This window comes from Trachymyrmex septentrionalis, unplaced genomic scaffold (assembly GCF_001594115.1).
Source record: "Trachymyrmex septentrionalis isolate Tsep2-gDNA-1 unplaced genomic scaffold, Tsep1.0 scaffold13, whole genome shotgun sequence".
Taxonomy (NCBI): Eukaryota; Metazoa; Arthropoda; class Insecta; order Hymenoptera; family Formicidae; genus Trachymyrmex; species Trachymyrmex septentrionalis.
The window spans coordinates 2,064,188-2,090,581 of NW_017304438.1; the positions used below are offsets into that span (position 1 = coordinate 2,064,188).

At 32.0% G+C, this 26,394-nt stretch overlaps 5 protein-coding genes across 10 annotated transcripts in view; 3 read left to right on the forward strand and 2 right to left on the reverse strand.

Moving 5' to 3' along the window:
* The first annotated feature begins 1,029 nt into the window (after positions 1–1,029).
* On the forward strand, positions 1,030–9,075 carry LOC108756944 (T-cell activation inhibitor, mitochondrial). 2 transcript variants are annotated; one of them, XM_018501154.1, is made up of 8 exons: positions 1,030–1,108; positions 1,228–1,342; positions 6,743–7,131; positions 7,206–7,518; positions 7,592–7,692; positions 7,735–7,896; positions 7,990–8,121; positions 8,197–9,075. In XM_018501154.1, exons 1-8 carry the CDS (start codon positions 1,083–1,085, stop codon positions 8,429–8,431), a joined length of 1,473 nt encoding a protein of 490 aa, XP_018356656.1. In that variant the 5' UTR covers positions 1,030–1,082; the 3' UTR covers positions 8,432–9,075. The 2 variants fall into 2 exon arrangements, with proteins under 2 accessions (XP_018356656.1, XP_018356657.1); XM_018501155.1 differs by having other exon boundaries at positions 7,753–7,896.
* A 1,709-nt stretch (positions 9,076–10,784) lies between these two features.
* LOC108756698 (histone H2A-like) lies at positions 10,785–14,057 on the forward strand. Its single transcript, XM_018500700.1, has 3 exons — positions 10,785–11,045; positions 11,171–11,378; positions 12,938–14,057. Exons 1-3 carry the CDS (start codon positions 11,024–11,026, stop codon positions 13,113–13,115), a joined length of 408 nt encoding a protein of 135 aa, XP_018356202.1. The 5' UTR covers positions 10,785–11,023; the 3' UTR covers positions 13,116–14,057.
* A 289-nt stretch (positions 14,058–14,346) lies between these two features.
* On the forward strand, positions 14,347–16,633 carry LOC108756933 (UBX domain-containing protein 1). Of its 2 annotated transcripts, none has more exons than XM_018501135.1 (7): positions 14,347–14,511; positions 14,582–14,635; positions 14,698–14,847; positions 15,544–15,795; positions 15,865–16,099; positions 16,172–16,352; positions 16,556–16,633. In XM_018501135.1, the coding sequence occupies exons 1-7, from the start codon at positions 14,456–14,458 to the stop codon at positions 16,600–16,602; spliced, it is 975 nt and encodes a 324-aa protein (XP_018356637.1). In that variant the 5' UTR covers positions 14,347–14,455; the 3' UTR covers positions 16,603–16,633. The 2 variants fall into 2 exon arrangements, with proteins under 2 accessions (XP_018356637.1, XP_018356638.1); XM_018501136.1 differs by having other exon boundaries at positions 14,698–14,838.
* On the reverse strand, positions 16,362–19,310 carry LOC108756935 (ribonuclease Oy). The gene is made up of 4 exons (XM_018501137.1): positions 19,047–19,310; positions 17,519–18,065; positions 17,203–17,375; positions 16,362–16,618 (listed from the first exon to the last, which is right to left on the reverse strand). The coding sequence occupies exons 1-3, from the start codon at positions 19,106–19,108 to the stop codon at positions 17,205–17,207; spliced, it is 780 nt and encodes a 259-aa protein (XP_018356639.1). The 5' UTR covers positions 19,109–19,310; the 3' UTR covers positions 16,362–16,618; positions 17,203–17,204.
* A 2,259-nt stretch (positions 19,311–21,569) lies between these two features.
* Positions 21,570–26,394, reverse strand: part of LOC108756943 (ATP-binding cassette sub-family G member 1-like) — a 31,826-nt gene continuing 27,001 nt past the window's right edge. For all 4 annotated transcript variants that reach the window (XM_018501152.1, XM_018501153.1, XM_018501151.1 and 1 more), the window contains exons 7-12: positions 24,150–24,349; positions 23,831–23,999; positions 23,225–23,325; positions 22,785–22,940; positions 22,463–22,703; positions 21,570–21,905 (exon numbers count right to left, since the gene is read on the reverse strand). In XM_018501152.1, coding sequence (XP_018356654.1) covers positions 21,739–21,905; positions 22,463–22,703; positions 22,785–22,940; positions 23,225–23,325; positions 23,831–23,999; positions 24,150–24,349 — 1,034 coding nt within the window. In that variant the 3' untranslated portion in view covers positions 21,570–21,738. The remainder of the gene's footprint in view (positions 21,906–22,462; positions 22,704–22,784; positions 22,941–23,224; positions 23,326–23,830; positions 24,000–24,149; positions 24,350–26,394) is intronic.

Below are 26,394 nucleotides of genomic sequence, written 5' to 3' on the forward strand. Positions count from 1 at the left end.
AGAGAGAGAGAGAGAGAGAGAGAGAGAGAGAGGAGGGGATATAAAAAAAAATAAAATCTCTTAATTTTTTTCTATTCGTTAAATAAAATATAAAATAAAATATTATTTATTAATATGTAAATTTTATTTAATAAAATAAAATTTCTCGAACATAAAATAATTAAATTTTCTTAAAGAATTCTTAAAGGAAAAGGGATAATGCGCCTGATAAGTTGATAGTGTAATTATAGAGACAATTGTGTGTTTTCGATCAAATTAAATAATTTTTAAATTCTCATTAATATAATTTTATAAAAAATTTTAATTAATTGCGCGACCAAAAGTTTTACGGCAAAAGAAGCATATATGCATATATATGATATACGTAACTCTTATATATTATTATTATGAATTATGATAACCCGGCCGCCCCGACACTCGAACGATATCAAAATTATCACAGTGAATATGGAGCGAGACTCTCGAGAGACTATAAGATAAGATACTATTGATATTAAAGTAACATTAATTTATTTCGTAATCGGGGAATGTCCCAAAATATCAAGGACAATCCTGAAACAGAAATATCAAGTACCCCTGATCTCTCCACTGTTTCCCGATATAACTTATCGACGATTTTTCAGCCCAGGACGAACGTAATACGTTCGAGTCGCCTCCGAAGCTCACCATTGAGGGCGTTGCGCAGCGCGCATTGTTTTTATATATTATCGTCGTACCGTCGTCGGTCGACGGCACGTCGAGTACGTCGCAGTGTGTTGGTGGAGCGTCCTGGTGTGTACTTGGATGTGGTACCGATCCGTTTGGTCAATCGTTGACGTCAAATAACGTCGAACATTTCGTCGTGGGAAAGATTCTTGGAGCAAGACGATTCTACGACCTGGAGAAAGGAATAACGGGGAGGAAAGGGGAAGTGGCGCATCCCTCGCGTGGCGAAAGTGAACAGAAAGGGAGAGACAGGATGCGTGACGTGATGTGCCTCACGTCCGCTGCGTGATCGGCCGCGTGACATGAGAGGCGCACACACCGACAATAATAATTCAACTGCCAGGACGGCGACGAGGGAGGGTGCGAGGGAGTGAATAATGTACTGCACGACGCTCGGAAGATGGTAACGGAGTGCTAAAAGCAGCTAAAAATTGAAGTTTATTCGAAACTTGAAGTCTGGCGTTTACTTCTCCGCGGTAAACGACAGCAGCCCACCCGGGAACTGACAGCTCTTTCTGACAGCTTTTGCAGGAGGGACGCGGTGAGGGCCCTGAGTACTGGTGAGGTATCCACTGCATTGAGGCCGTTTTACTTTACTGTTCATCCTGATCTGTTCGGCCAGTATCCTACGCAGAGGGTAAGGATCCATGCTATTCAGAATGAATGTAATATGATTGAGATAAATCATGGTTTCATCAAGTAACTTTGTGGACTCTTTGTGCATTTACTTTTTTAACATAAATATCTGTGATCTCATTTGTTTCACATCTTCCATATTTTTTTCTGTCTGCAGGTCCTGTGAATGTGCATTTAAACCTTTCAACCCTTCTGTCAATGCATAGATGCAGTAGTTATTTTAAATAGTAAATTTTAGATATATTGAATTTTAAACAGCATAAATTTTTATACATTTTTAGTGCGAATTTTGTTATATGACACTTTCAAAAATTCCGCCTTTCAAATAATAAAGAATAGTTTTATTTTATTTTTACTTTTACATTGTAAGGAAACCTTGTGAAATATGGTAACGAAAATGTGAAAAATTATGCATTGACAGAAGAGTGAAAATATATAAAATGTAGAGTACAGTCAGTCTCACAAATATTTTGAAAACAAATGATTTGATTGATCAATCAGACCCAAGCAGAACAACAATTCGCGATTAAAATGACATTAAAATTAATCGAAAATAATTGAAATATGACTTTTAATGATCATTTTAGACATTATTCTGATATCATAATGACTTGTTGTTTTGCTTAGGGAAGAATAAATTTTACAGATTGAATTTTACGCTTGAAAAATACTTTAAAACATCTGTACCATCATGTTAATCATACCCGTATAAAACAAAATACATCACAAAAACAACCGAGATACAGATCATACAATTTCACAAGAATTTAGAAAGTTCCTGAACTGTATTTACAACCTTAGAGAGAGAGAGAGAGAGAGAGAGAGAGAGAGAGAGAGAGAGAGAGAGAGAGAGAAAAGGAGTAAAGATAACAGCCACAAGAAATATAGAAGGAAAAGGAGTATGTTTACGCACACCGCGAGTTACATTTTTATTTATTTTGTTTTCTTTCTATCGCGAGAGTCACGCTGACCACTCGTTTCTCATCAAGGACACACAAGATGCACGCGTGCCGTTGTCAAAGCACCACACAAAGCAATCGGTAGCGTAGTCATCGTAGCGTGATACCGAGCCCAAGCTAATGCGGTGAACGGCATTATTTTTAGACGTGCGAAAACTTGTTGCCATAAAGGAATAATACAGCGATCTTTGGGCGCGCGTATACAATGCATGTACAAGTTTGCTGGAATCAGAATAAATTTCCTGCCATCACTAAGTCTGCTCTCGTTGCTCAAACTCTGCTCGTGTTGCTTGAAAGCCCGCAAAATTCTTGCATTTAAAAGGAGACATATATAAAAAATAATAAAAGAATAATTAGAGATAAAACCGCCATACAGGCGCCTCTAAACGATACGGCCAACTTTGCACTTATTCGCTAAATATTCATTACATTCAATGTGAATAATTATGCATGTCATGCATGTGTATGATATTTGCTAATGTCGACATATGTTGGCCATCTCTCACCTGGAGGTGTTTTACAAATAAATCAACCAATACCCGTTTCTATCAACGCAGTTTAATTTTGATTTCGGTTCAATTAATTCTTCGTCTTTTTCTAATTCTGATAGACTTTCTACAATAAGCTATTACTGTCGTAAGAAATTAATCTCAATCGATTATTCTTCTCACATTCGACTACGATTTAGTCAATTTCCTTTTTAAGTGGCTTAAGATTTAATGTTTAAATTCTAAGCAGAATCGTAAGACTCGTATCATATTCTTGTAAGACTTGTAAGAATTTTTAAATGCTTATACCTTTATACGATATTTTTACAGACAGTTTCTTACTAGCTATAAAATTTATAAAAAAATCATAGATATTTACGAATAATCGTACGTCTTACGATACATGTACATAAACTTAAAATATTAGTAATAAGTTCTTACAAGTTTTACGAGGACATTTACATTCAAAGTTACGAATCTTACGATTCTGCTTAGAATTGACTCGTTAAAATAATGGCTTATTATAGAAATCTCGAAAGAATTAGAACTAGAAGAGATTAAAGTTAATCTACATCGGTAGAAACGGACTTAAGTAAGACAGAAATGCTATTTATGGTTAAAGATAATTATTTAAATATGTCTATATGTATTTAAATAAATTAATATTTTAAATATGTATATGGCTGCGCGCTGATTATTTTTTAGACTTACAACACAATCAAATGGAAATAATAAAAATTCTCTCCAATAGAGATAAATATATACGTCCTGTATATTCGGGCACATTGAGGAGAGAGAAAGCGAAAATGTTGAAAAATTACAAGTAATGTGGATAGACCTTTAGTCAGATATTTGCGTCATTTATCAGTGAGATTATTATTTGTCACAAGCAGGGCCGCATTAAAATGATCATGCTGTAGCCACAGAAACGTGTAGCATTCAGTATTTCCGCTCCGAGAAAAGACGTAGAACAATCGCGGAGGAAAAGAACGGGCGGCAAGTTTCTTTTTTCTTTCGAAAAGGCTGTTTTCTGATTTGCGTATTATCGCGTATTATCATGACATTTGCTTATAGGAAAACAGATTGAATTGAGAACAAAATTAACATATCGTTTATTTCAGTTTATTATAATTGGAGATATATTTAAATAAATATATTTGCAATATGTATATTTGACAAATTAATAATAAAATTAGAAATAATATTATAATTATTGTAGCATTTATTGAATGTATATTTGATATTTATAAAATATGGACTATTTTAACAACAATTTCAATTTTTTCTAAATCAACGAAATCGAAATCGTATCTCGATTTGCATCAACGATGTCAAAAATTGAATAATTAGTCGATAAAGCGGCCCTGGGCATGTTCGATTAATACATGTATTGATTGTGATTGACTTAAGACTCGCTTATAAATATTTTTAAGCGTGACAATTTAATTTAACAGATCATTAATCGCGAGAATTGATAAAAAAAGTATTGTGCATTATTTTTTTATTAACCCGTAAAGGAACACATTTTTTGTGATGCTAAAGAAACATACAGGTCTTTGGAATCTACTAAAGTATTTTTGTTATTAGTTTTATTTATTTTTTTTTTTTGAGAATTTTTCAAGTTTGTCAATGTATATTTTTAAAATCTATTGTATAAGATTATTTAAAAAACAAATTAAATTATTAATAAACAATCAATAGGAAATAGAGCCATAACGATCAAAACTGGATCTTTAGTGCTTAAGTTATTCGGTGAGAATTTATTTCATTCATTTTACTCAATAGTTGAGTGAGCACTTACTGTTACTGGTGTATATTTTCCTAGATCATCTAATTAGACTTTTAAATTTGAAAGAATACATCAATAACTACAAGCACTTATTCAACTATTGACTGCGTTCAACAGAACATTTATTTCACAACTGTTGAAAGTTTTCTTCGCGCTGATTGAATTATACTTTTAGATCTAGAAGAATAGTCCTATCTCAGCAGACAATCATAAAACAATTGTAAAACTGTTGTGTTCTGCTGAAAGTAATCATTGAATCTACTATGCAGTCATACTATACGTATCAAATTTTATCAAACTGCGTGCCGAATTGATTTTCGGGTCTTGAAACGCTTATACTGATAGAACTACTGTAGTACTATCACAAATTAAATTGCAATTTAATAATTTGATGCTTTTTTACAGACATTTTAGAAAAGTCTTAAAAAAAATGATTAAAATCTGTAAATAATTTATTGCAAAAAATATTACCTCGGATCAAACTCGGATCTCTTGCAGTTCTGTGCGAGCCTTCTATGCCTTTAGATCACCGAGACTTTCAGCATTATTAAGATCTTTCTAAAATGACAGTTTAATTTGTAATAGTACTAGTTCTCTGTCGGCGCGTAGTTTGACAGAATTTGAAATATATAATATAGATACATATAAATTTACATCGAATTATTTAAGCATTATTAAGTCAAAAATCCTTTAACTGTTATTTTCTATTGATTGTATATTCACATGAATGGTCCAATAAAATTATTATTAATTAATAAAAATTGCTGCTTGTGAATCTTATTAAATAAATATGTGTTATTATTTAAAATTTTTTTCAGAAACTTATTTTTTTTTAGTTATTTCTAGAGTCACTGGGACTCATTTACGGGTTAAATATTAAATGAATGTAAGTTGGAATTTGGAGAGTTGTATAGAAAAAAAATTGCGGCAATTTCACACGAAATATTTTTGAAATGTTTAGCAAAATTTTATCAGTATGTAACTGATAAAAAAATATGTAAATGTATGATATATTCATAAATACTTTATTTTCAATTTGCAATCTTTCAACTATCAAACACGAATTTTAATAGATACACTGTTTATGATAATATGATAAACCAAGATAATTGATAATTTCTCCAAGGTAATTGATTAAACTAATTATTGATAGAAATTGCAGTTTATCAAAGTAGATTAGAGAGATAAAAGTAGATTTGATCAAAATCTATTCCTAGCAAAACTAGAATCTGGACGTAGAAGTCAATATAATAAAGTAAAAGACTGTTTATAATTAAAAACAAAGTTAATGTTTCGACAAGGCAATAAGAATCAAATAATTGTAAAATTAAAATTAAATAGTTACATATATTAAAGAAAAAAAAATTAATATTTTATGCTTTACAAATATTCACACGGTTTTTCAACCGTTTATGACTAATTTTTGATTAGGAAAATTTTCATTTAGCCTCTCAAGATGTTCTGACTATTTTTTATTATAATTTTTATTGCGTTTTACGTTTTTTTCCAAAGTATTATTAATTTTTCATACATCTGAAGATGGCTCAATCTCTCTCTCTCTCTCTAGTAATCAAAACATGTTATTTTTGTAATGTGAATTATTGAGTGAATTATATGAGTAATGAGAAGATTTTAATTTGAATATTTGTAAAATATAAAATATTTGTTTTGTTTTTCTTTAATATATGTAACTATTTAATTTTAATTGAACAATTATTTGACTCTTATTGCCCTATCGAAACATTAACTTTGTTTTTAAGAAATCACACACTTGAAAATACAGTACTTATTTATTATTTTTTAGTATTTATTATCAATTATATTCCGTTATTATATTCAAATAATATCGGATATAAATATGTTATTTGTATCACATTTTCTCATTAATATGATTCATGAAAAGACATTTGGCTAAACATTTTCATAATATATATACGTTGCATAAAAACATATCATCATTATCATTTTCTTATCTTTGTCTTTATTCAAGAAACGCATTGGTGTTAATTATATTTTTTGTAAACATTCTTCAGGTATATTTTTTATATACATTCTTTCATGAGCAAGATGCTATCTATAATCATCTTTAATTAGCAAATCATTTATTAAATATTATCTTTGTTGTGTCTGTTATTATTATCTATGTTATAATTTGCTGTTTACAGACAGTGAATGAAAATTCTCTGAAGCAATTAAGTTCAATCTTAGAAACCTTACAACAAAAACAACCTATACGGCCAACCATTTTGCCTTTTTATTTGCGATCGAAGGATGAGAAAGACGTGAAAGCTGGTAAATTCACGCTTGTTAAAATACAATTGAAAGAAAAGGATCTGAGGCAAGCGATACTTTCCATTTTAAAAACATGCGATCTACCCACGACGTTTGTCGATAAAATAGAGGAGCAGAAGCCTTCTATCACAAAGCACAAATCCAGATTTTGGCAACGCGCATATTCTGGAGAAAGGATAGACTTTTCGGAATTGGAAGAGGATCCTATTTATGCGTCGATTATTATGAAACGCAAGATTAATGCAGAGCCAGATACATTGAAGTAAATATAACATTGAGATATACATTAAATACTAAATATCGTCATTATATTCGTACTTGTGTGTTTCTGATTAGAGCGTATCTAGATAAGCACATCAATGAAGCACATGTTAAACTGGAAGCATGCAGACCAGTGAGAGACGAGGTGGAGAAATTGGAGAAAGTACTATGCAACGTGTTAGGTTTAAAAGATATCATATGGGACTGTGGTTGGAATATCGCTCATTATCGCGGCTGTTTATTAGCCTTTCAAGCGTTAGCCGAGCATCATCCGGAATCGATGGAAGTATTGAGGAATCGCACTCTCGTGTTTGCAAATGATACTGGTATCAGTTTAGAAGGCAATGTTATGCTAAATTCTGGGGAAGTCAGGCACAATTGGCTCGACGTAAGTTGAAAATAAGCTGATTACCTGATTATCATATTTCTATATAAGTATTAAACTCTTTTGTTGTTTATAGCTAATAAAGAATGTAAAAAAGCATGATGCTGTATTGTTGAAATTGCCAGCGTTTGAGAAGGCAGTCTCCCAAGTACTCCTCGATATTAAAGTTGGTCGACGGTGCGTAATACATCATATTATTTGAGTTATGGTAAGGCTCAGGGTGCTCTATATGTGCAGGAAATTCATGCCTAAGGTAATGGTCGGCCAGTATGAGCAACAGCTGCGACAACTTACAACCACGCTCTCAGATTATCGTGGCAAAAAAAAATATCCGAGTTCGTGGCCGGCCAGTCTGTCAGCTTACGAAATTGTCATCGAAGCGTTAGTACTGCTATTTAAATATCATTGTTTATGATGGAGGAGGATGATTTTAAATTTTGTGCAAGTGGCTCCACACGATTTATGATCTTGTAGCGAAGCAGGTCCTTTGATGTTATCACCGACTGGACAATTCATTGTGCCATCGTCTTGTCCAAGTTTTCTTTTGGTGAATTTTATTACGGAAAACTTAGAGGAGGCTACGAAAAGACTATATCATTATAACAAGTAAGACATCTCAGATTTTTAATTGAACTGAGATTAATATAAATATTATTATCTACTACTCATGCGAATTTGCAGCATAAAACACGTGGAACGGGAGCTTCATCATCAGACTATCAAAGAGTTAGGTTTAGCTGCTCTTAACAAGGACGACAGCATTACACCGGATCTTATGATACAATGCTGCAAACGGCTGCTTCTACATAAAAAGGATCTGGCACCATCGCTTGAGGGCGTCATGCTCTGGGTTACTCATTATTATTCTGTTATGAGCGATGGTGTTCTTTGTGTGCCATGGGATTGGAGATTCTAACTTTTGATAAAAGAAAACAAAATATGTTAACGGTTGTTGTTAAGTCACTAGCGTAAGCACAACGACAATGCAAATAAGTTTTACAAGTCCCGAGATTTGCAAGAGATTAATTATGGTAGCAATTTAGAACAGAAATTGTCTGAACGCATAAGATAAAACTATTAAGTTAATTGTGCCAATCGCCATATTGACTTCTTCTTTACAAAGATGAAAAACGAAGCCAGTATGCTGATCAGTACGGTCAATTTTAATGGAAATAAGCCTTTAGATAACATTGTAAAAGTCATATTCTAAAAATAGTACCTCTGTGTCGCACAGTTCGAATATTATTAATTCAACGACAGTGAATTTGTATTACTAGTATCAATATCGTTTCTAACTTCATGAGAACAAAGATTTTCCCTCGAAAAATAGCTGTCTCAAACGAGATTTTTGTAAAAAAAAAGTAGGGTAAACAGGGTTGTCACAAAACTGGAAATCAGGGAAATATCAGGGAAATCGAAAACATGCAGGGAAATCAGAGAAAAATCAGGGAATTTTGTTAAAAATAAAAATTCTTGGTTTTAAGGAAGTTTGATGTGCGTATGTATGTATATCACACTTATGCTGTTTTAGAAGAATACTACCAACTTATAATAATTAAATGCAAGTAGTGTCAATAATATTAATAATATTACAATTTACATTGCTATGTTAAATTGCTTCCTCAACAAATTAATTTAACAGTTTCCAAATCAGAACGAAAATATAAAAAATTTCAAAATTAAAATTAAAATTAATTATTAAATTAATTTTATTAAATTAATTATTAAAAGTCAGGGAAGATGAAATTTTGTCCGGAAATTAAGGAAAAGTTATGAAATTTTAGGATGAGGAATTTGTGGCAACTCTGATGAAACAATCGGATAGATAAATTTTAACTGGAACTATTGTAGATTTTTAACAACAGAATGATCGCTAGTCTTGCATAAGTCTTAGTTTAGCCTTAAGGGACTCGACGCTACGCGCTGTAGACAATTGTAAACAATTATAGACATATGTATATTTTTTTAATTTGATGTATCGACTCAATTGTAAATGTGCGGTCCGTCGATTATAACCAATCGAGGACAAAAAGGTTTCGCAATAATTGACATTTATATACCTCTGAAGATGTTGCATATTTGATTTCTTTTATCCTAAGATCATCGGAGAATCAAACATTGTCTGTGCTCTCTAAAATTTTATCTCCTTTCTTGTTCTATGTCCGTTTCTAACGTATATATAGATTAACTTTAATCTTAATTCAACTTACTCTTCATCTTTTTCTAGAGTCGAAGACTTAGAAAAAGATAATTGTTAGTCTTGCATTCTTATTTTAGCTTCCTAAACAATACAAAGTCTAAAATTGTGACATAAGATATCTTTAAGCCGTCTTTTAAACGCAAAAAACGTCTTGTGATCCGATTTTAGACACTTTTTGTTGCTGGATTATATATAAAGAACTCGATGTTGAATGCAATTGTAAACAATTATAGACATAGATATATAGATGTATATTTTTTTAATTTGATATATCGATTGTAAATATGCAATTTGTCGATTATAATCAATCAAAGAGTAATAGTGAATTCGATTTGATGCATTCGACTGAATGCATTCTGTGCACATTGGTGCATATTAAGCTGTGTCGTATTCAAATTAGATCTGCTCACGTTACTTTTTGTATTCAGTATCTTCGCTTCCTTTTCAACATCCGAATATATATTTATTTCGTTTTAAGTGCAAAAATTTTTGAGAATTTTAAGCAACGCGAACAAACCTATTAATGTAAAAAGTGTATTTAATGTAAATATAGAAACACAGATTAAACCGTAAAATTCTCCATGCATTTTATTGTGTTGTTAAGTAAAATATAAAATATTTACAGCTCACGTTTACACTCAAATTAAATGCACATACAACGGTTTTAATATGCACCAATTCACACTATAAGTTCAATCAAATTTATTAAAAATTAAATGGAGATTAAAAAATTAATCTATATTGGTAGAAACGAATAATAAGGATAATAAAAACCTAAATAAAAAGTTTTCATGTAATCAAGAAGAAAATAATGACAGATAAAAAAAATTTTTTAATAAAATTTAATTTAAATACAAATTTCTGTTAAAAAAACTTTGACCAAACTTAGATTAGTTCAATTTACAGAGTAAATCGTTTGCAGCAAAATTGTATATATCGTCGAGCACAAAAGGGCTCGAAATGTTTACGTGAACATTTGTTTAAATTCGCGCCGAATTCTGTCTAGTGATTCGAAAAAGAGGAATTTATCGCAGGGACTTTCGAGCGCGGGAAGTATCTCGCGATCGTCGGCTGTTCTCGGGTTCCCGCGCAAACGAGCGATCGGCGCCAAAATATCCGACGTGCATGCGCACTATCATCGTAGTTCCGCGAGCCGCGGCTTCATTGGACTTCATTCGGCTTTTAGCGTTCGGTGTTGGCGTGTCGGCACGATTCCGTGAGCGCATCTTCCTATCTATCTCACAGTCGCACTTCCTCCCCGTTCCTCCCTCGTGTAAGGAATAAGCAAACTTGATTTAACGGCAAGACATGTCTGGACGCGGCAAAGGTGGTGAGTAAGAACGAAAAGAAAAGAGAGGAGAGAAAAAGAAGAAGCTAGGAAAAGGGAAATCTCGCAGCGTCGGGCGACGACGACGACGACGACGACGACACTCCTGGTGCGTGTCTTTTTTCCAGGTAAGACTAAGGGGAAGGCGAAGACCCGCAGCAGCAGGGCCGGGCTGCAGTTCCCTGTGGGAAGAATTCATCGTCTTCTCAGGAAAGGCAACTATGCGGAACGCGTTGGTGCCGGTGCTCCCGTTTATCTCGCCGCCGTGATGGAATATCTGGCGGCCGAAGTGCTCGAGTTGGCTGGAAATGCTGCCAGGGATAACAAAAAGACTAGGCAAGCCCTTCCTCAATTCTCTTTCTCTCTCACGCGCGCGCGCGCGCTTTCTCTCATTCCGTCTCTCTCGTTGTGACTTCCTGTTTCTATCTCGTGTCTGCGTCTCGCTCGGTTTCCTTCACACCCTCGGCTCTAGGCGTAGTACAGAGGGAATATAGATCTTTGCCGTTAACCGATTTGGTTTTAAGGAAATTAATTCTCTATCATTCTTGACGTTGTTTTCTTGCGTAGAAATATATTAATGCTGTTTAAGCGCGAGGTTTTATCTCGTTCGTTTATCTCGGAGAAATTTTGTTTACTATTCGTTTTTTGAATTTTTACAAACTGTAACGTGGATATTGGCATGTTTCGTGTTTTAACCTTAGCCAACATGGATTGCTTTGGCTTATTTGAATATACATATAACATAAAAGCCTAATCTACAATATGCCCTTTTGTTTCCTGTTTCTTGTTTTTAATTATTTTTTGTCTTTGTCTTTTATCCGTCTTTGTTTTCTGTCGCCTGAAATAAAAAAATTAATAAACTTGGGAAGAGACAAGAAACACATGGCAAGAGTCGCCATTCGATCTTCCTCTTTTTCCTGGATACTATCCTTTTTTTTTTTTTTTTTTTTTAGGATAATTCTGATTCAACGAATTTTCTAAATTTTGTACTTTTACTTCTCTTTCTCGTTATTTTATATTAGTCCTAATTTAATAGGTATAGTAATCCTTAAGCTAAGAAACTGATTAATCACAGTTGAATGTGAAGAGAATAACATATGATTGGTCAATTTCTTACATCAAATTAGTACCACTAATGAATAATTAAATGTGAAATAATTATTCGTTTAATTCTGATCAATTTTACTATTCTACATATATTCTTATATGCATCCAGAGTTTTAAATGAAATATTCAAGATTTTTAGCCTGTAAGTTATTCTAGTTTTGAAAATTTTGATATGGCAACTCTAGGCAAGAAACACGATTGTCAATAAAGTGATCGCAAAAGAAAGGAACAGGCAAAATGTAAGCAGAAAGCAAAAAGAACTTTTATTTTATATGGAAATTATAAAATTATATGGCTATTTTGAGATTGTAGACTAAATGTAATGGTTTGTTTCCTTGTTCTCATAAAAACAGAAAACTTCTAGATTATTCTAATACAAGGTTGACACAACTAGAAATTAAGAGTCTGAGAAATGTTAGAGAAATTGAAAATAATCAAGGAAGTAAAAAATTTGGAAATGTCACAGAATTTTCTGGAAAATTAAAATTCTTGGTAAAAAAGTTCAATATTCATATACCACACCTATAATTTACATTGTTATGTTAAATTGCTCTCTCTCTTTCAACAAAATATTTAATGATTTCCAAATCAGGGAAGATACAACAAAAAAATTCAAAATATTATTTAAATTCAGGGAAAATCCAAAATTTTGTTTAGAATTATGGAATTTTAAGATGAAGAATTTGTGACAACTATCTGTAATGTTTGCCTTTTTTTTCTTTTTCTTTTTTCTTTTTTTATGTATGTGTATTTCGTTCAAATTGTGTATAAATATTCATCTTTTACAGGATAATCCCACGCCACTTGCAACTGGCCATTCGTAATGACGAAGAATTGAACAAATTGTTGTCTGGAGTGACCATTGCTCAAGGTGGAGTCCTGCCTAATATCCAAGCGGTTCTGCTGCCGAAGAAGACCGGTACCGGTGGCTCTGGAAAGGGCGACAAGGCGTCGCAGGAATATTAGATTATTACACGTTTATAACTTTAACCATAATTCTAGAGACATGCCTTTATTTCGCAAAACCGGAGGAAAAGGAACGAATGTCCTTACAAATCTGTGCAACAGGGCTGGTTTTACATGGTTGATGATAAAAAATTATGGAGATTGATAACAAACATCGGTTGCGTTCAGCAGAGAAAGCAGCTTTGCTACTTGTTAAATGCTTTGATATGATTTGGTTGTCTTGCCTTTAGTTCCTCACAGAAACTAAATGTATAAACCAATCGTATCGAAGAATTTTATAGTTGCAAAGCTACTTTCTTTGCTGAATGCTTAGCCATTACATTATCATATTGATTTCCTTGTTATTCCATCAATTTTCACGAATTTAGATCTGTGAACGTTCTTTTTTCTCTGTCTTTTATTTTAATTTACGCCAAGCAAATTTTTATTGCGTTTATATGGAGTTAGGTATTACCGGTTCGATTTTTATGTTCTCTGCTAAATCCTGTTCGTTATCAACCGTTGAAAGTATTTTATTTAATTAATAATTGCCATCTTAAGGTATATTTGATAACTGATGTCTCGGTTAGAAACTAGTGAACGGTAATCCGAAATTTTAATTTGAAGATTACATAATTATTAATGAATTGTGCATGTTTTATTTATGATACAATTTTATCTTATTTAAATGCTACTGTTATACATATTTCCTACACGCGCAAATACAAACACATTTCTCTTTTATTCTTTTTATTCTAATTTTAGGCTTTAGCCTCATTAATTTTATTCTGATTCTACTGTATATCCTATTAATGAAGATTTGATTGAAAGATTGTATTAATGCTTGAATGTTTTTGTTAAATGTAAACGATATTGATGCAAAAATAAATAGCATTGCGTCCCTATGTGAAGTTCAATTCGCAGATACGTGTAATCCTCATTTAAATATATGAAAATAAAACTTCGTTATAGAAAGACCTAGAACTTTTAAGATTACACATTCCGTTGTCAAATACCTTTCGTACATTTATAATAACAGTCGTAAATGAGAAGATCGAATCTCTTTCATTGAAATTTTATTGTCTAACCGTTATTCACGGAAGATTGTTAATATTATTTTGTATTTGTATTTTTTGCGGAATGTTATTAAACAATTCTCTAATTCAAAATTGACGCTCGTGAACCTGTCGCCATCTCGCATGCGATTCGAGCTTGCGTTGGAATTTGGAATCACTTTGAGTAGTTAGAGTGCAAGTAGCGCGTCGATTCGACGTGACATTTAACTTTTGGACGACTGTGTTCGGCCAGAACGACTTTTTCAAGGTGGTACATTCGCCGAACGCGGCAGCGAGCAGCGCGAAATGTCGTCGGGTGTGATAGAGATCCTTGTGGACATGGGTTTCAGTATGTCCAAGGCGTAAGTTCGTAGATAAACGTCGCATCGTCGAAGCATAACCTATGTTGACGATTCGACGGTTTTGTTACAGAGAGAAGGCTTTGGAGATAACCGGTAACAAAGGCGTGGAGCCGGCTATGGAATGGTACGAAGACATTGCTATTGTAATTCTCGTCGCGTTGTGACGCTATCGATTTGTTATTATAGGCTATTGGCTCATTCGGATGAGGCTGAACCAGGACCAGCCGTAGGCGAGAGTGCTCCGATGCTGTCTACCGACTCGCAGGATAACGTCGCAGGTGCTAGCAGTCAACCGGTTTCCACGACTGAATCGGCGAAGTCTATGAAGTGCGACGTGTATGTTGATGAATTGCAAGAATAAGATTCTAATAGAGTTTTCCACTGAGAAACCTAGTACAAGACACTGGTGTACATTGAGTACGATACAAAATAATTAATATTTTTAGTGTTAATAAATGATTTAATCATTTTAATTACATATCTCTCTGTTATCATATAATAATCTCATAACTTTGAAAGGATTAAATTATTTATTGACACTGAAAATGGATATATCGGATTTACATTTGGCACTAATTTTCCCAGTAGAAAAACGCTATAAGGTTCTGTGTTCGGATAGACATTGCCAAAACTACTGAAAACCTATTCTCTAAAACTTTTAAAACAGATCTCACTCTTAAAGATTAAAAATTGAGCTGTTTTTTTTTTTTCGAAATTAGCTTACTTTTTATTCTTCTAGTGAAATTCTATATCAAAGAATTTAGAAAATATAATGTACCTGAACTATAGATTATTAGTATTGGCAGTGTATTGAAGCATGATCTAAATATTGGAATAAATGTTCCTTTAAGCATCGAGATTGTCGCGTTATGCTTTTATATGGAATATTAGTATCACTACCACGTACAAAAGAAATGTTTACTTCGCAGTTGTTAAAAGTTTTCTTCGCGTTTTAATTGGATCTTGAAGGATAGTCTTATCTCAATGAAACTTCCAATAAGTATACCTGTCCTTTTCAAATTGTCTTTGTAGATGTGGAAAACTCTTCAAATCTAACTTAGAAGTTGAATTTCATGCCACAAAGTCCGGACACGATAGATTTTCTGAAAGCACAGAGGAGAAGAAGCCATTGACTGAAGAAGAGAAGCGGGAACAGTTGAAGATGTTAGAGGAAAAGTTGCGACAGAAGAGAAAGGAGAGAGAGGAGCAGGAAAAGAAAAATGCATTTGAAAGAGAAAAGAATAGGATACGATCGGGAAAGGAAATGTCTGAGGCCAGGAAAAAGTAAGGGACAAAGTAACGAAATTGAAATAGAAAGAACAAATCTGTATTTTATTTATATATGTGTAATAGGTTGGAAGAATTAGAGATGCAGAAGCTTCTGGAGCAAAGAAAACGGGAGAAGGCGGAGGAAAAAGAGGCAAAGCAAAGAGTTCGAGCACAAATCGAAGCCGATAAAGCAGCAAGACGAGCTAAAGCAGCTGCTGAAAGCAATCAAATGGTTAATACAACTTCAGCCCCATTACCCGCAATACCTTCATCTACGTCTACACACCATAGGAAGGATTATACCGAAACCAGGCTTCAGGTATATGATATAAAATGCGTATGAAATAAGTAAAAAAATATGCAGACCATTCTTCAAACAATTACATTTTAGCTTAGGCTGACCAATGGACAAACCTTGACCCAAAGCTTTGGAAGCAAGGAACAATTGTCTGCAGTGAGACTGTTTATTGAAATGAATAGGACAGACGATAATGGTCCCTTCCAATTGATGACCACGTTTCCCAAAAAAGTGTTTACGGATGAGGATTATGATACGCCATTGGATGTATTAGGTATGCTGTATTGATAATTTATTGTTATATTTCCATACAACTTATAATTCCTATTATTGCTTATTGATGCAAATGCAATTCTATTAATTAATTATGCAATTTTATCAGCTGTAATGTGATAATTCATTGTTATTGTGATTATATTTAACATATTTAGTGTATAAAAACTTTTCCTGGAGATATGGCACTTCTTTTACTTGCAGGCCTAGTACCCTCAGCAGTCGTGATCGTTCAGAAGAAGGCGGAATGATGTAGCCAGTAATGCCCTAATTTGTAAGCAAAAATGCTAATGTATATTATCATACAAATTAATTATAAGACATTCACTCTAATATAATGATATTCTTTATTATAAATGATAAACTCGTGTGTGATATGATGAATTTCTTTTTTGAAATTGATTTCTGTATAGTCTATTTCTTTCTTAACGGTGAATATTTATTGCATTTAAAAAAATAACATTACGATTAAAAATTAAATGATGAACAGTTTAAGGCTTGTGCATTAATATTTAAATTTTCAACCGATCTGCTCTTTTCGTATTTTTTGAATCGTACATACAAGTATTATTTAACCTAGTAATTATTTTAATTATTTTGTAGACGATATTTTAATCTGAAATATATATTTCTAATATTACTTAAATATTGATACTTTTAATATTTTTTAAATACGTATTAAGAATGCTAAAAATTACATTGTTTAACTCGTAAATATTTGTTGTTAATTTCTTGTCACGATAAATTATTTTGAAATTGATCTGTATGTCATATATGTGATATGATATTATTTATATGATTTTATCTAGCTTGCACACACATGCATATAAATATTATGCCTTTAATTTTACCGTTATATCAGTTTTACGTTATATTTGTGGTGATGTGGTATAATATTAGGATATATTATCTGTTGGGATCTATTACAGTTGGTAGGAAAATGATATATGCCATCACAGTCTACCAGTTGTAATGCCTTGTTAAAACAAATTCTTATCTCATTCACATATGAATTTTTCGTTTTCTGGAAGAAAGTAAAGTATACATTTGTAGTAAAAACTTATGTTTATTATTATGTTTTTTTTTATATTGATAGTTTTCTTTCATATCCGAAAAGAAACTATACAAAATGTCGTTTATCCGTATTGGAACAATTTTTGAACTTACCTGGTCAACCACACACATTACTTGTCCCTTTTTATTTAATATCTTTTGAATTCCCGTTAAGTAATTTTGTACCGTATATTTGTTACCTGGCAAGATATTTGTTTTCGCAAGTACGTCTATCATATTGTACCTGTCGAGTAATTTTAAACCTGTTTGGAAATATTTAAATTCATTGTTTAAACCTTGTACTGAGATTGCACAAGTGCCGTGTTTATCCCACTCGTGTTTCCAGAACGAATAAGGTTTAGACCCTTTCTGTATGTCGATCCAGTTTTCTTTTAATGCTCCTTCTATTGGTGCTAGAGCTTTTGAATCAAATGATAACGACCTGTTACAAAACTGCGGACCTATTTCATGATATTTCGTAGGCCAAATTCCATGAATGGTCCACTCGTTACGTTTTGGTAACACGCAACTGTGCGTGCTGTTACCGTTTAACCGCGACTTGTTTTCCCATTCGAAACAAACTGTCAATGGCCATCGCTGAGTAAATATCAGGACATCAAATTCATTGGATTTTACGTTTGTTTTCCACCCGACCCATCTCCTATTAAAGTTAAATGAAATAAAAGTTACAATTTTAAATTACAGTTTACATCATTTGTAGAATGTCGTTTAAGTGATTAGAATTATATTTTGAAATTGAAAATCATCTATATTGATTCAGATCTTCTATCAGAAAAATCTATTAATAGCGTTTTTCACTAGCACAGTTGGTGCACGCACTCAGTGCACTTTAAAGCCGTTGTACACAAATCGACGTAAAAATGTACATTTAATAAAAATATAGAAACAAATTAAACCGTGAAATCCTCAATACAATTTAATGTGCTATTTGATAAAATATACATTGGGTATTTTATTAATTGAGATATCTCACTTTTATATTCAGATTAAGTTAGCAGTACAATAGCTTTATGAACTAGTTCTGATATAGTGAAAAACGCTATAAAATGGGTCAATTCGGACATTCACGTGATCTCTTTGATTAAGTCAAAGAATAGTTCGTTTTGCGTGTGATGTAATCAATTGAAATAATTGGAAGTTATATACGTATGTATTATGTCGATCAAATATCGGTAAAATTGACAGAATTTTTTTGCATTAAAACATACGTTAATAACACTTGTTAACATCTGCATGTCACGTGCACTGCAGGTGTGCTAACGCTACAACACTATCTACACTTGATAGGTATAATTGATTACTTCTAAAAAGAACGATTGTATTACACACACGATTGTAAATCAATTACGCTTCAATTATAATATCGAGGTGCAGATAAATAATCTTATTTCCGTCACTCCTGTCGACCTTCAAAACTTAAAAAAAAATTGATTAATCATTAAAAATCATTGATTATTAATCGATATTAGTGATTATTAATCGAGATTGTGTCTATTACTTATAAATATTTAATTCTTCAGTTATCGGTGTGTTGACCAAACAAGTTAGTTAATAATATTGATACAATATTTTAAACAATTCATTTTGTTGCCTTTATCACGATGTACATGATTGTACTCACCCATGTGTGACGCACTGTAGATAAAACAAGACAATACATGAGATTATGCTGTACTTGCACATTCTGCTAAGAAGAGAGAAACCGTTCTGTGCGAAGAGAGAGAGTGGAGACTGACCTGGGAAGCAACGGAATTAATGGCACTTAATGCTCCCACTACTTTTTTTCCCACCACTGTCTTTACCGTTCTTTATATTGTCCGCAGCAGATGGAATTTTCTATCTGATCTCGTTGAACAGTTACATCATGAAACCTATGTATTTTCACTGCCACATGTGTAATTATAAATCGCATATTTCTTATTAGCGTTAATTAAATATAATTACTATTTATAAAACATTTTTAAGCTTGTACAATAAATTTTAGATAATTTCCATGTAATGTATCTCTTATAATTCATTGCGTTAAATAATCGGAATAATAATTATTTCTAATTATTTTTATACACTTATAATTATTTCCTGTTTGAAAAATAATTACGGCCCAATTTAAAGACAGTGTATATGTAACATTAAGGACATAATTTTATATTTTATTAAACATTTTATTTTTTTATATTGAATAATGTGAGAGTGAATAAAAATTTCCTGGAGTTAATGTACACAATAGCTGCGCATCAGATCATTTAACATTGTCTATCTCTATCTACATTTATCGCTTGATATTGTCTATGACGCGTGTCCAAAGATAAATAGCATTTATTACTTATCAAGCATACTTGGAAAAATTCTAATAAACTTGTAATCGAATAGGCGTGTTAGCAATGTAAAGACATCACCGATGGCATTAGATGACATTGCCATCGCTTTTCATTATATTTCATAATCGTTTTATGAAATCATTTTTTTATTTAGATAATCGGTATTGCAATACAAATTTTATGAGTTTTATACAAAATTAAATTAAATTTAATGTTTTAAAACTCTTGAGTACTCAGCAACTCATGGTAGCCACACCGCCGTCGATTTTATGTCGCCACACACACACAAACACAAACCCATGTAAATGTGCTCTCGGTGTGCTAAAGGTGAGCCACATATACGTGGGCTCGTGCTTGTGTGTGTTAGGACTTCAAGACTGATTCGGATTTAAAGCTATCCGGATGTCCGTTTTTTATCCGAATTAAGAATAAATGTGGAGCTTCAAATTCGGGTTATCCGGAAATTCGAATTTTCTAAGATATCCGAATCTCGATTCAATTAGTAAAAGTCGAAATCAGATTCGTAGTAAATTTATACCGAATTCGGTTGGATGCATTAGTGCGGACTGAGTGGATATTAAAGTCATTATATTATATACTTATTTAATCTAAGTGTAAAAGTGAAATACAAATATTTCTCTTATTATAGTACATCTTTGTTATTATTATTAAGATTGAGAGTTTAAAAAAAAAAGAAAGAAAGAAAGAAAAAATTATATTTGTAAACACTACTAAATCTCATAGGACGTATATGTGAGAAATACATATAGAAACCTATAGAAACAAATGCTTTAAACGATCCAGAATTTTAAGTACTTGTATAATTCTGTGTGAATTTATATTTAAATTTTTTAATTAATTTTTTTAAATTATATATGTGAATCAAAATTCTATTTTTATTTAAAAAGTAACTTATGTTAAAATTCATTGAATACATCGATATTTTCTTTCTTTTTGGACATGCATCTAAATCCAGAGACAAATTTAAATCTGAATCTGAATTTAGATCCAGATCCAAACTCAGATCCGCGGATCCGAATAATTCGGATATCTGGATTACTCGAATAATATTTGAGTTCTCGAATCGGAATCGATTTCGAATATCCGAATATCTAGATATACTTAAAAGCCCTAGACAGCACCTTGCCACGATAACTGATTGAACTTAGGCATGAAAAATAATGTGTTAACGAAATTTTTTTCGTACGTGCCATTTCATTATTAAATGCTTATTTGTGAAACTGTGACTTCTCTCGTACTTATCAAAATCGTAAAAATGGAAAAAGACTCAAATTATTTTGGAATTTTATACGTAAAAACATATTTTTTATTACTTTCAACAGCTCTCTTGTGTTTTCTACCGAAAAAACCTTTACTTTACGTGCCTTTTATGATTATTTATTGAACTGTGAAGGGAGATAAGGGAGATAAGGGAGATAAGAGTCTTCAATTTTCATAACTTTTTTAAAGCAATCTCATTATTTCGTTTTATCCAATTTCTCTTTATTATTAAATGGCACGCAAGAAAAATCAACGTGTCATTTCTCGCTTATGACATTACGATTCCAACATGCGACTACTCAGGAGCTTTGATATAGGCTGTGTTCCAAAATTTACTGTCAGTGAAAGTCTAGTTTACGTTATGTGTCAGTAACATACATTTTTTTTATAGAAATATCTTTAGTTATTCTTCGAAGCAAAATTTTTAGTTTTGATGATATAGTAACAGAAATAAAAGGATTCAATTAATTTTTTATTTAACAAAAATAGTACAATGATTTATCTATTTTATTTTTACAAATTATTCTATTTTTTATTTTTTATAATTAATATCACTTTTAACATATCGTTGTATCGACAATTTGGTGCTTTCGTCAATTTCAAAATACATATTAGATACATATTTCTAGAATATATTCTATTTGCTTAAAGAGCATCGAGCGTATAATGTCGACACGTCACGATACAAACGAAAATAAATCACGAAACTAACGATCATATAAAATTACGTTTGATAAATTTTCCAATTGTTTGAAGCATCTGGAAAGTTTTGTTTGGTTGCACCCTTTGTCTCAGCAAATAATATAAGGTTCCTTTAGAAATAAACAAAATGACGAAGAGAGCAGCTAGATCCAACCAGAAATTCGGAGGTGTTTCTCGCCCTGAAATGCAGACGAATTTACTAAACATTTTAGATATTTATAGATTATTATCGAGGTACAAAGCTTTTAGAAAACCAGAAAATGAAACTAATTACTTGTAACGCCGTTACATTTCTTATCGTTATGATAGCGATTTGGTAATGACGAATTTTTTTTAATAGTGTAATGATAACATCAGGGGATTGGAAAGTCATTCAATCGTTACTTGTACAGGTTTGGAAAAGTCACTCGTTACTGAAAAAATTAATTATAATTTGTTACTTTTTAATCATTACTTGTAACGTTATTCGTCGTATTTCCCGTTACAAATCTTTTTCAGTAAATAAACACATAATGATGCAAGTTATTTTTTAAAGTGACTTTCCCAACCTTGGCATAATCTCAGCGTTTAGTTATTATTAGTTATAGCCCTAAAAAATTGCAACATCATTTTGTTATTATAAAAAGTAACGGAATAGTAATTCTTCCATTCCCTGCAAAAAATCGTGCGCGCGACGTGCAGTAATAATTATTAGAGTGATTAAACTTTCGAGTTTCAGGAAAAATTAGAGCCCTACCTATAATTCGCAAGACTTCCTTAGGCGAGCTAAAGTGACAGTAAATTTCCTCTGGCGGACAATATAGTCTCTGTCTACCGTGACCGTACATGGCTGTTGTGAGAGCTTCCAGTCCATACCGAATGTAGCTCATGTACATGGGAATTGTACGATAGAGAGGTAGAGGCCTCGGATCACCGAAATCTTGCACCGCGACTAACATTAACGGACAAGTTAACGCAGGTCCGGCGAATATACTATTCTGAAAAGATAAAACGAACAGATTATTCATTGATTTTTAAAAGCTTTTTCTTTTCTTTCGCGATGCAATCTCGAAACGTACCACAACATTAAACACACTAGCGATGTTGTATCCTATACTTTCCGCGATGAAGGCACATATGAAGCAAGTGCTAAAGAACATGGCGCTTCTGTGCAACTCCAGAGGTTGTCCCGTAATGAAGTAGACCATTGAGAGATATAAAACTGCGAAACCTAACTGGAAAAGAAATAAGAATGATTTTTAAAATATTTGGATAGATGAACACACAGATGGGATTAAGTTGAAGATTTAATATTTTAATTTATAATAATGAAAAATTTAAATCCTTTCCATAAAAATTGCAACTATAAAAGCAAGGAAATCAGAATCTATATAGAGATGATTTTTTTTTTTGAGGAAACTAAGATTTGATTCGGACTATAGTGCCATCGAAGAAACGAATTTTACTGTATAAAATATCAGTAAAAATATTATGTAAAAAAATTTTACAGAAAACCAACCTGTGTAGGTATATTGACTACTGTTAAAGCCCAATAATACGCACTAAGGTCGTACCATCTGTTGAAATGTTCTCGTTTCATTACCCGGATTTCCAAAGGAACTGCAATGAGAAAATAATAAATAACACGATAAAATACAATTTTGATTTTTAAAAATAACGCATTTTGATCACTTCTGTGTCTTTACAAACAATAGCATTTTTAGGAAGACATTTAATATTTATAATTATAGCGATTAATAAGTATTGCTATTTAAATTTTTTTATACGTCAGTCTTTATATTTATGATAATATAAATATTAAGACTATGGCACGCAAAAAAATTTAAATAGTAAGACGTAAGCAATAAACAAATCAACTGCGTATATTACTTCTCTACTTTAATTAGCTCTTTCGTTTATTGTTTAAAATCTTATTGCCTTATATTTTTTTGTGTGTCATAGTCTTTATGCTGTGACTGTATGACGAAAATGCGTTTTCTTAAGTACGAGTAAATATATCAATAGATAAAATTTTAATTAGTCAGCAACTGATTAGTCAGCACTGTTTTTTATTTTTTTGTCACTTATTCTAATTTTTTATGCGTAAAAAAGAATATTTCCTTACATTGCAATAGCACCGGTAGCATGGGTACGTACAGAAAAACTATCAGGCATGCAAAGCAAAAGCCGAAATTGAATATAGCCTTGGTGCCGTCGTTACCCATATTAAAAAACAACCCGCCGATCACTATCCCCAGAAAGATGTGTAGCGATATCTTCAGGTAAATGTAATTCTGTAAACATTCAGAGGAATCTTATCTTTATGTGCAGAAAATATGTAGACATTCCTTAAGACAGCTAACAAAATTTTAGATATTTGATCTCTTCCAAAATGGATTTCGACAGACTTGATTATCTAAGAATGCAAAATGAGTTGAGCTTACTCTGTTTCGATAAGTCTGCATCATCATTCTCTTCACTAGCGTGCCGAATTGATCGATCCACAAGATTTTCGGGTTCTTTTTATCAAACTCAAACTCGCTCTTCGATCGTAAAATTGGAAGTAGCGGTAACTTCGTGTTAACGCATGTGACCATTTGTTCGATCAGTTCACAACCATAGTCACCCGTCGAAGTCTCTATTACTGCAATATTCGACGTTAATTTATATAATTTTGTTAACGTAATCATTTTTTAATCAAAATCAAATTATGTATAAATACTTAATTAATTAATGCTTAATTCTTAAAAATAAAATAATATATTATTAACGATAATCTTTATTGCTGAAACGAATATTAAATTTGATGTTAATATAATTTTGTTAACGTAATTATTTTTAATTGAACTCTCTCTCTCTCTCTCTCTCTCTCTCTCTCTCTCTCTCTTTCTTAATATAATTAACTTCTAATTCTAAACAATTAATACGAACCAGAAATTAAATGCCTATACCGGTCGAAGCTGAATCTTAATGCTTTTAAATAATTCAATGTGAATTATGTGTATATATATCTACTATATATATACATGCATATATATATATATATATATATACCATATTTGTATAGTTATTCGAACCGCGCGCCGAATTGATTTTCTGGATTTATAAACGCAATTAAACTACTGTAATAATATCACAAATTAAATTGACAAGCAATTTTTAATAATTTGATGCTCGATCAGGCATTGTATTAGAAGATGTTAATGTACTGAATAATATATGAATAAAAATAAATTTATTGCGAAAAATATTATATTATGATACCTCGACCGTGAATCGAATCTCTTGTATTCCATACGAGCGTTCTAAACTTTTATAAGGAATCTTTACATCTCGGTTTGTACAAGTTAGTGAAAATTCTTGATATCAGTAAAAGTTGACAGTATAAGACGTAAATTAAGGAAAAAGGCAAGAGCGTACAAGAGCAGTATCCAAGATGTATCACGTGGAGGTTGCACGGTTGCATTTACACCACTGTTACATGTGTTTTTATGTAAAGTAATAATGATTTAAAGTAGAGATAAGAAAAAAAAAGGTGGACTAGTCGCGGCGTAATAAGATAATTTTTGCGCGTGAAACTAAAAATGTTATCGTTAGGAATATATACATATATATTTGTGCGCGCGCGCGCGCGTGTGTGTGTGTGTGTGTGTAATATATACATATGCGCATATATACAGACGCGCGTGATGCTAATGCCGGCGGCATAATACTGTAACTTTCAAATACCATAATTCGGAAAATTCTTATGAAGAAAAAAAAGTTTGTAACTAATGTTCTGAAAATATCTCAACGTCATCTGTAAAGATATGCTATGAAAAAGGGAGTTTAAGATTTTTGTGTTTACTTTAAAAGCACTTTCCAAGATAATTCCAAGGTTAAATTGATATCATTATCTAATAACTTTTTAAAAACCCTATTACTTTTGGTTTCAAACATTTTTTAGATAAATCAATACTTTTTGAGATATTAATCATTCTACAATAGAACTTTTATAATATCATGCGTTATAACACTAAATTTCTTGGAACCTATACGCTCTTACTTTTTCCCTTAATTTATATCTTATGCTGTCAACTTTTATTGATATCAAGAATTTTCTAACTTATATAAACCAAGATGGTCCTGTTAGACTACCGAGGCAAGCTATTATACTTAGAACGCTCATACGGAATACAAGAGATCCGGAAGTGAAGTAGAAGTCGTTTCACGTAGAAAGGCGTAAAATATATTTTAAAGACAAATATTTCTGCTTTTTATATATATATATATATATATATATATAAAAAACAGAAATATTTGTCTTTAAAATATATTTTACGCCTTTCTACGTGAAACGACTTCTACTTCACTTCCGGATCTCTTGTATTCCGTATGAGCGTTCTAAGTATAATAGCTTGCCTCGGTAGTCTAACAGGACCATCTTGGTTTATATAAGTTAGAAAATTCTTGATATCAATAAAAGTTGACAGCATAAGATATAAATTAAGGGAAAAAGTAAGAGCGTATAGGTTCCAAGAAATTTAGTGTTATAACGCATGATATTATAAAAGTTCTATTGTAGAATGATTAATATCTCAAAAAGTATTGATTTATCTAAAAAATGTTTGAAACCAAAAGTAATAGGGTTTTAAAAAAGTTATTAGATAATGATATCAATTTAACCTTGGAATTATCTTGGAAAGTGCT